This window comes from Cervus canadensis, chromosome 17 (genome assembly GCF_019320065.1).
Source record: "Cervus canadensis isolate Bull #8, Minnesota chromosome 17, ASM1932006v1, whole genome shotgun sequence".
Taxonomy (NCBI): domain Eukaryota; kingdom Metazoa; phylum Chordata; class Mammalia; order Artiodactyla; family Cervidae; genus Cervus; species Cervus canadensis.
This window is the reverse complement of record NC_057402.1, coordinates 53,243,597-53,253,903: the sequence shown is the minus strand read 5'-3', so window position 1 is coordinate 53,253,903 and position 10,307 is coordinate 53,243,597. Positions and strand designations below refer to the sequence as shown.

The 10,307-nt window shown below is 51.4% G+C and overlaps 1 protein-coding gene across 1 annotated transcript in view; it reads left to right on the top strand.

Annotated features, from left to right (window-relative positions):
- Positions 1 to 253: 253 nt before the first annotated feature.
- Positions 254 to 10,307, top strand: part of FAM174B (family with sequence similarity 174 member B) — a 40,135-nt gene continuing 30,081 nt past the window's right edge. Inside the window, exon 1 of the mRNA XM_043434309.1 lies at positions 254 to 786. Within this exon, the coding sequence (XP_043290244.1) occupies positions 443 to 786 (344 nt within the window). The 5' untranslated portion in view covers positions 254 to 442. The remainder of the gene's footprint in view (positions 787 to 10,307) is intronic.

Genomic DNA, 10,307 nt, shown 5'->3' with positions numbered 1-10,307 from the left:
TGATTTTCTGTCTGGCACAATCTGAGTTGCTGGGAGCTAAATCAACTCTTAAAGAAGGGTAACAGCAATACCTGTCTCCTAAGGGGGCTGATGATATCAAATAGATAAAATGTGCAACGTGCCGCACAGCTCCTGGCGATTGCTACTTCTGCCAGGGTGTCCCAGGTCCCCGGGGGAACAGCGCAGCCCGCACGCGGCCTGGTGGCCTGCCCCGCCCACGTGGGGCCGCGGCCCGTCGAATGACTCGGTGCAACGTGTTGGTGGCGGCGGCGGCCGCGGCCGCGGGCGGCGCGGACTCTTCCGGGCGCCGCAGCTTCCTGCCAAGCACCGCGCAGCCGCCTGGCTCCGCCGCGGGAGGACCCGGGGCAGGCCTCGGCGCCGCTGCGGGACTCGGGGCTCCGCCGCGCGCGCCCAGCCCGGCCCCCGCGCCGCCGCCCGCACCATGCGCGCCGCGCCGCCTCCCGCGCGGCTGCTGCCGCTGCTGCTCTTGCTCGCGCTCCTGGGCGCGCCCGCCGCCCGCGCCAGCAGAGCCCAGTCCGCCGGCCCTCCGCAGCCCGGAGCCGAGCGCCAGCCGCGGCCGCCGCCCGGCCCAGGGCCCGGGAACGCCACCGGCACCGGGTCCGGGGAGGCGGCGGGCGGCGGCGGCGGCTCCAACAGCAGCGGCGACGCCTTGGTGACCCGCATCTCCAGCCTGCTCCGCGACCTGCCCACCCTGAAGGCGGCCGTGATCGTGGCGTGCGCCTTCACCGCCTTCCTCATCGCCTGCCTGCTGCTGCGAGTCTTCAGGTGGGTCCGCCGCCCCTTTGCAGCCCCGCGGGCCAGCCCGGCCCGCCGCCCCGCTGTCACCGCGCCCGTGGCATCAGCGCGCACATCAGACGCTCCGGCCCGGCGCCTGGCTGCGCTTGTGCTACCCTGGGACTCCGGCCCTGCCCCGCAGGCTTTTTCCCTGTGGCACACTAGGAGTTTTCTCCCGTTTGAACGATCAATGTACCCATATGTATATATATACAGATATGTGATCAGCCACTCAGTCATGTCCTACTCTTTGCGACCCCATGGACTGTAGCCCACCAGGCTCCTCTGTCCATGGAATTCTCCAGGCAAGAAGACTGGAGTGGCTGGCCATGCTCTCCTCCAGGGAATCTTCCCGACCCAGGGATTGAACCCGCGGCTCTTAGGTCTCCCACATTGGCAGGTGGATTCTTTACCACTAGCGCCACTCGGGGTGGCCCATAATACATGCATATGTATATGTAAAATTATACATATGTAAAATATTGAATTCCTTTTAACTTTCCACTAATGCTTAACACTAACAGTAGTGCTTCAAATTCTGACAGCCTTACACAGATCTTATTTTTATACCCGTTTCACAGATGAAACATTTTCCGGAGAGGCAAGGTGGCTTATCCAAGTAAACTCAATGGTGGAAGTAGGATCCGAACCCAGGTCCACCTTACCCACCTTGCTACCCCACCCTCTGTTTCCTTTGAGGGTCCCTGACGTGCCACCTGCTTTTTTTCTTTTCTTTGGTTCTGCTACCAAAAAAGCAGTGTCTGTTGGGTGGGCTGATCCCAGGATACCTTGGAGGCACACTTTTTGAGCCAGAGAGTTGGAGCTGGGCTCCAGGACGTTTGGTGGCCCTTGGTGGCCTCAGTGACTTTCTGCCTACCTCTGTGCCTGAATGAACTATCGCAGTGAAGATTCTCAGGGATGTGAGAGATCTTAGAGCGGCTGTTGTAGGTTGCTCAAGTTCAGGGAGAAAGTGTCTGGAGTAGGGCGCTGGAGAGGGCTACAGGCGATGCAGGGAGGGCTGCATTTCCCCCCATGGCTGGGAAATTCTAGTTTTTCAGGAAATGAACCAAATGTATCCTGTTACTCAGGCGGGCCTCCGGGAAATCTGGGCGTATGTGTGTCAGTTTTTCACAGCCTGTTCCCTCCCCTTCCGAGTTTACACAGAGTGTTTGGGTGTTTGATCAGCTGTTGGAGGTTTGGGGCCAGGGGCTTGTGAGCATTTTCAGGGCAGGAGCAGAAACCAGATCTGCAAAGGCAAGGTCTGGGAGCTGTCCCTTGAGGTTTGCTGTTGATCAGTGTGTGACTTGGAGGCAAGGTGTTTCTTTGTGGGTCCACAGGATTAAATATGCCTGTGGTCCTGAAAAAATGGAGAAGGGGGCACTGTGGGCCCACATTCCCCTCCTCCTTCCCCTCTCCTCCCCTCTCCTGGCTCCGGCCACATTGTTCCTCTCTGTGCTGATCCCGTGATCCCCTCTGCGCCCCATCCTTCCCCCTGCCCTCCTTCCTCTGCTTGCAAACTTCAGTGGCTCCCTGTAGCCACTACCTGGGTGTGGCATTCGGGCGCCTTGAAATTAGCCCCAGAGCACCTTGAGGCCATCCACCAGCCCTCTGGACCGCCTGTCACTTCTCTCCTTACACTCCCGGCTGCCGGCTTGTGGATTTTCCACTCCTGGGCCTGGCCCTGCTGCACGCTTGCCTTGACTGCAGGGCCCGGCTCCCACACCCCTTCCTCTGGGTTGTTTTCTTGCACGTCGGAGCCAGGAGGTCATTTCCCTTCCTGGCCACCCCCAGCCCCAACCTTGTTCATCTTCCAGACGGCCCTTCTCACGTCAGGCTGGTGGCTCCTACACTCAGCAGACGGTCCTGGAGGGTGGGCACGTCCCGTCCCGTGCCCAGGCATGGCCTGCCCATCATCGGATGTGGCCGTCATCCTTTACTGCCTTCCTGATCTCTCAGTTGCGTTGAGCATGGATGCCCCAGAGCTGCTCTGAGCCTGGGGGTTTGAAGCATTTTGCTCAAAATAGGCCGCCCAGCCCACAAGGCGGTGTACTTTTTCAGAAGGTATTTGAACTATTTTGCCAGTCTGCTCCTTATTACCCAGGAGAGGGGGGAGAACAGTCAGCAGCCTGCGGCCAGATGTGAGGGTGCGCGTCTGAGCTGGAGAGGATGGGCCCTTGCCGGCCAGTGAGCCGACTGCGGAGAGGGGGTCTGACTTCTCAGGAGAGGCCGGTATGGCTTTCTTGTGGGGTCGAGTTTCCAGGGGGGACAGTCGGCACCCCGGTTCTGACGTGGACGGGGACTTACAGCATCTGATAGCTGGGAAATGCCTTGATGGTAGATAGTCGGGCCCCATGTGCCCCTTGGTGGAGAAGAAAATTGCATCTCAGTGACAGTGTTACTTGCTCAGTCGTGTCTGACTCTTTGTGACCCCATGGACTATAGCCCACGATGCTCCTCTGTCCCTGGGGATTCTCCAGGCAAGAATACTGGAGTGGGCTGCCATGCCCTCCTCCAGGGGATCTTCCCAACCCAGGGATCGAACCTGGATCTCTTGCATTGCAGGCAGATTCTTTACTGTCTGAACCACCAGGGAAGCCCAGGGAGTGCAGTAAGTTATGCAGTAGATTCTAGAACAGTGCAAGCCCAGGGTCTGTTCTGTGACCTTTCCACAGGACCCTGCAGGCTGCCTTCATCAGGCTCCTTGAAGGCCTGTTGCCCTGGCTGGGCACCCTCCTAGCTGCTTTGCCTGCAGTGAACACCTCCTGGCCATTCTGCCCCCCCAGTCTCCCTGAGACATCTCACCTGGGCCACACCCCTCCCCCGGGGCGCCCCCCCCACCTGCCGGTGCTTCCGGCTCACTTCGCTCTGTCTCCAGAGTCACAGCAGTGCCCTTCAGGCTGGTGTTCCCGCAGCCGACCTTCCCCATTCCCGTGCATCCCTTCTGCCCACCCATCCCCGCAGGCACAGGATCCTTAGTGTACCTACCAGCGGGCTTTTCGCACCTGGGGTCCTGCTCCCTCTCAAGCCTCCATCTCAGCTCTGCCGGCTGCCCCAGCCCTGCTGGACGTCCGGGGGTTCTCCAGGGGTGTCTTGTGGCCTTAGGACCGCATGTCACTCTGATGATCATCTGCGTCAAGTCCCCTCTGCCGTCAAGACTTCGTGACCAGCTCACTGCTGGTTGCCTGCCTGTGCGTCACCTCCTCTGAGAAGCCCCACAGCCCGGGCCCCCTGGTGCTCCCAGAGCACACTCGAGATTTGAATTTTCTACTCGGGAGTCAAGAGCGTCACTGAAGGTCCCGGGGGAGGGCTCCTAAGAACAAGACTGGCCCGTACTCATCTGTGCCTCTCTAACGCCTCCTGGGGCTCCAAGCTGGCATCTAATACGGATATTTTTAGCAAATGAATGAACCCCTAAGTATTTTGCCTTGTTGGTGCTTCCTAGAATGTCTCTGTGATGAGCTATGTGGCTGGTGCAGGGAGCCTGTGAGTAGGAGTTTGGGTGGGGGCCACCATTTCCATGACGATGGATACGGACAAGAGGGGAAGAGGGTAGTATGTGTTATTGCTTATATAGAACCCCAGCCCACGTGTCCGTTTTCCCTGAATGAGTCACTTTACCAGACAGCAGAAAGAATATGGATCCAAGGAAACTGTTAAACTTAGAAGCAAAGAAAGGTATATACTTTTTATCAAGCAATTCCATTTCTAAGGTACACACATTGTTCACTGCGATATCTATTCTTTGCTTCAAATTTTATTACTTCAAAGAGGAAGCAAAGAGGCATGACCAATGAAGTTCAGAGCAGTTCTGTTTAATAGTGAAAATGTTTAAGTAAGCTTGGTATCTAACAGTTGGTTACATAAATTATGGTAGTCTTTATAACAGAATACTGTGCAGCTGAGAAAAATGATGTTGGTGTAACACTATATACTGTTAAGTGGATCAGGTTGCTAAAAGCTGTGTAGTATGAGCTCATCAAATAAAGAAATTTGTATATATGAATGTGCAAAGAAATTTTTGTGTGTATACATGTGACTGTGGGAGATACTTAAAAATTTTTTTTAATTGGAGGATAATTGCTTTACAACGTTGTGTTGGCTTCTGCTGTATGTCAGCATGAATCAGCCTTAGGCATACATACGTCCCCTCCCTCTTGAACCTCGCTCCTACCCCCGACCCACCCCAGCTCTCTAGGTTGTCACAGAGCGCTGGGCTGAGCTGTGTTATACGGCAGTTTCCCACTGGCTGTCTGTTTTACACACGTAAACATAATGTATGTTTCAGTGCTACTCTCTCAATTCCTACACTCTTCTTCCCCTGCCGTGTGCACACGTCTGTTCTCTATGTCCGCATGGTTCTTTATTATTTATTATGTACTTATTGTTTATGATATATTTCTACATTGCCTGAATTTCCTTTCAATGGACATTTATTCATTTTCTCTCTGTGCACTCAACTGTTTGCTGCTCCCTGAAACATGTTCTCCTGAGAGCCTGTGTAAGAGTCTGGGGTGGATCCCTCGCAGTGGGGCTTCTGGGTCCCAGGGGTGCTCTTAACTTGGTTTCCTCGAGGCTGTGTCAGCTTACCCTCCCACCATCAGTATCTGGGGCTCTCAGATCCTCCCATCATATCTGACGCTTAGTATTATCTCACAATGTTTTCCAACAAAAAACAGATTTTTTCCTGGGAGTGAGAACTTTCGGGGTCTGCTGTCTTAGCCCCCGGGCGTGACTGGGCACCTCTCTGCTTGCTTTTGCAGATCTCCACTTCTTTCTGAGGTTGAGCCGCCATCTCTTCCCATTCATATTCTTTTTATAATTAAATTTATCTCCCATACGTATTAATCAATCTGATGTCCCATCTGCAGAATCATTTACAGCTTTTTCATGTATTGGAATCATTATGGAAAACTATTTTAAGACTGGAGAGAAACTTGGAGGAGGGAAAGGCAGTTTTAGTACCTGCTGGTGAGGGTACCTTCGTGTGTGTGTGTGTGTGTGCATATGTGTATGTGTGCATGTGTGTATATGTGTGCGTGCATGTGTGCGTGTGTATGTGTATGTGTGTGCGCGTGTGTACGTGCGTGTGTGTATATGTGTGTGTATGTGTGTGCGCGTATGCGTGTATCTGTATGTGTGTATGCATGTGTGTGTACATGTGTATGTGTGTATGTATGTGTGCATATGTGTGTGTGCATGTATGTGTGTGTATGAGTGTGTATGTGTTATGTGTGTATACATGTGTACGTGTGTGTATGTGTGTGCACGTGCATATGTGTATGCGTGTATGTATGTGTGTGTACGTGTGTGTATGTGTGTACATGTGTATGTGTGTATGCGTGTGTATGTGTGTATGTGTATGTGTGTATGTATGTATGTGTGTGTGTGTATGAGTGTGTTTGTGTGTATGTGTGTGTACGTGTGTATGCATGTATGTGTGTATGTGTGTGTGTATGTGTACATGTGCGTATGTGTGTGTATGTGCATGTATGTATGTGTGTGCACCTGTGCACGTGTGTGTGTGTGTGCATGTACATGTGTATGTGTGTATGTGTGTCTCTGTGTGTGTGTGTGCATGTGCATGTGTGCCTGTGCACGCGCATGTGTATGTGTGTGTATGTGCGTGTACATGTGTATGTGTGTATGCACGTGTGTATGTGTGCGTGTGCGTGCGTGTGCATGTGTATCTGTGTGTATGTATGTATGCATGTGTACGTGTATGTGTGTGTATGCGTGTGTGTATGTGTGTGTATGTGTATGTGTGTGTGTGTGTGTGCAGTTCTGCCTGGCTCACAGTAGACCTGCCCTCCTGGGTCTGTTACTGGTTACATGGCTATGAGAGCTGGAAGGAAATCAACAAAGAAGCTGTGTTTAGGAAGTAGAAAACTCCTCCGGGTTTGGATGTCAGGACGCCTCTCCTGGGGTTGTGTGGACCTGGGGATGATGCGTGTAAAGCCCAGTAGCTGCTGATCAGAACCATTTGCCCTCCCCCGCCCCACACTCTCTGAGATCAGGCTCTACCCTTTGAGTGCCAGGGGGCATCTGACTTTACTCTAGTGTCTCACGAGCAAGGTAGAGACAGGTCGCAGAGTGCCTCCTGAGGCCACGCGCTCCTTCCCTCGTCCTGGGGAGCTCCCGGCTCTCTTCCCAGGCCAGGTTTCCCCCAGATCTCTGTTGGCTGCATGCCCACCCCATTATTTCAAAAGCTCTGTAAAATTGTCCTATCTGAAAGGAGGGTTTGTTTTGGTGCTTCCTGGGGGATGAGGAGGAAGACAAATTCTAGGTGATCTGTTATTGCCCAGCTGTCGCACTTGGATCAATGGCAAAGATACACGCCGTCAGAGCCTGAAGACGCTGGAACCGCGGGAGCTTAGTTAATTACTAAGCCAGGTCTTTGAAAAGGAGCCAGAACATTTCCTGCTTCTCCTGGGATCCCCACATCTCCTATTGTTTGTCCTGAGAATGAAAGTTATTTAAGAGAAAATATAGAAGCTTAATACTTTCAGGATTTGGGGGCAAGTATTCTGAAATGTTTTTAGTTATTGCTCATTAGTGTATACATATTATTTTAATAAATTAGAGTTTGGGGCAGGGCCCTGGTTACAAAGTTAAACCCCTTTTTATGACTTTGGGTTTGTGGTGCTTGTGTAGCACCAGGAGGTCATTTAAAAAAAATTTATTGAAGTATGACTGATTCTCAATGTTGTGTTTAATTACTGCTGTGCGGCAAAGTGACTTAGTTATACACATAGATATTCTTTATCACACTCTTTTCCATGTGGTTTATCACAGGCTATTGAAAACAGTTCCCTGTACTGTACCTTCTTGTTTATCAGGAGGTCCTTTTTAATTGCTTGGCTAAAGTTTTGAATTAAGGGAAGAGTGATAGCTCTGAAACATATCTATCTTAGTTTTTGCTTTGCAAAATGATTTCCTTTTTTCCCTTGTTTTCCGGTTCTGTGGAGATAACACAGACATACCACGCTATGTAAGTTTCCATGGACAGCATAATGACTTGATTATTTACATCATGAAATGATGACCACAATAAACATAGTTAACATCCATCATCTCTGATAGATACCCGAAAAGGAAAGAGATAGTTTTTTTTCTTGGTAATAAGGAATTTTGTGGTCTACTCTCTTAGAGACTTGCCTGTCTATTACAGAGCAGTGTTAGCTATAGTCGCGGTTCCCGCTCCACCCCCAGGACTTACTGGTCTTCTTGGAAGTTTGTACTATGATTCAGTTCCCATGGGTGTTTAATTTTATACAGCACAGTGAAGAAACTGTTAAATAGGTCTAACCCAGTAAAAATCCAGATTAAAAGCAAAGAGGGGAGGGAGCATGCCCTTGATTGAGATCTCCACCAGGTTAAAAAAGGGACTGTCAACCAGAGTGAGGTAAGTTAGAAAGAGAAAAACAAATGTAGTACAGTAATGCATATATGTGGAACCTGAAAAAAATTGGCAAAGATGATCTTATTTACAGAGCAGAAGCAGAGACACAGATGCAGAGAAGGAAGAGAACAAATGCATGGACACCAAAGGGGAAAAGGGAGGTGGGGGAATCGGGAGATTGGGGGTTGGCGTATATACACTGTTGATGCTCCGTGTAATAGCCTCTGTTTTACACATGGTATAAACGTCCCTGATGCTGGGAAAGACTGAGGGCAGAAGGAGAAGAGGGCCATCAGAGGATGAGATGGCTGGATGGCATCACCGACACAATGGACAAACTTCGGGAGGTGGTGAGGGACCTTCGTCACCTGGAGTGCTGCAGTCCGTGGGGTCCCAAAGAGTCAGACGCGACTGGGTGACTGATCAACAGCAACAGCAGAATAAACCAGATTGCTGATGGGAACCTGCTGTATAGTCAGACCGTACCGAGAGGTCTACCTAGGGCTCTGTGCTGACCGAAATGAGAAGAAATTAAAAAAACAGGGGGTACAGGTGTACATTTGACTGGTTTGCTTTGCTATAACAGTGGAAACTAACGCCAACGCGGTAAAACTTTCTTCCAATGAAAATTTAAAAGAAAGAGAGGAAGTCACTGCATGTGGGAGGAACAAGGTCTCTCAGTGTTTCTTTCCTGGGGCGGATTCTGCCTGCTTTGGGGTCATTTGGTCCCAAACGACCAAATATGTCTATAGACCAAAATATGTCTATTTTATCTCCCAAATTCAAATCATCTGGCAGTTTCTGGGCACGTTTTTGGTTGTCATGTTGGGTAGGGGGCATTTTGTGGCCAGAGGTGATGCTGGTGGGCACCCCCAGTGCCCAGGACAGACCCGTTCAACAGAGACGCCAGCCCCAGACGCCAGTGGTGCAGGTGGGCGCCTCCTGGTCGTCTCCGTGAGCAGGTCACCTGACTTTTCTGCTTCTGCTTCCCAGGGCTAATTAAAGTGCCTGCTGCTCAGGGCTGTCGGGGTGTCTGCAGTGAGACCGGGTCCATCAAGTCCCTGGCTCACCTTTGAGCAGCCAGGCGTCTCCTATTATATTGAAAAAATGATCCTAAAAGCAGACGTAATTTATGCCCAACCTTTTGGTCTTGCTTCTGCCAGTCAATGAGGATTCAGCCATATGGCCAGGATCGTCAGACAGATGAATCTGCTTCTGGGGCTTTCAGAAATGAAACTGGTGACTCTTTAGCCTGTGTGAGCCTCCCTGGACACTGAGGACCCCACAGAGGGTCTGTCCCCCCCACTACTGAATTTCCCTGGGGAAGGAGTGCCTCATGACTGTCCTTATTAACAGGCCTGTGGGGCCCCAGGGCCTGCTGCTGAGTTCTTCTATCAAATCGGAAAGGGACGAAAATCCCTCTTTAATTAGAACCTGAGCCCTCCGGATTAGCTGACTTGCTCACAAACTCTCATGTCCACGTACCCATTGAGTCTGGGGGTTTTGCAAACACAGGCTCTTCTTGAGGTATGGCGGGCCACCAGTAGGGGTGGGGGTGGAGGTCTCCAGTGTCAATGTCTGCAGGAAATTCTGTAAGGAGAGTGTCTCAGGAGGGAAGCCCTCCAGGATTTAAGCAGAGAAGGTTTCATGGGCTGTGAGTGGAATTTTAGTTTTGTGGCTGATGTTTTGGTTCTGTCTACAAAGGGAAATTCTGCAACCATCAGTTTAGAATCATGTTGGCATGGTTTCACTTTAAAAAAATCTGGATTTAATCTAAGGCAATCTGCCAGGAATCCAGACTTCATCCCCAGGGTGCAGGGAGAAGGCAGTCCCTTCTCGTTAGCAGGTGTGGAGCAGAAGAGGGGCTGTAGCAGAGCCTGGACAGGCTCCTCAGGCCTGGGAGGGCCTTGGGGGCTTGTACTCTCTGGGGTGTGGGGTTTCTTTGCACTCAGAACTCCATTGGTGTTGCTTCTTCTACCCATAGTGCAGATGAGGAAACTGAGGCCCAGAAATGGGAAGGGTTCCTCATGCTCACTCAGTGAGTTTGCAGGAAGAGTAAGGCTCTAGACCAGGTGTGCTAATGCTCAGCCTGGTCCTTTCTGGGCCTCCAGGA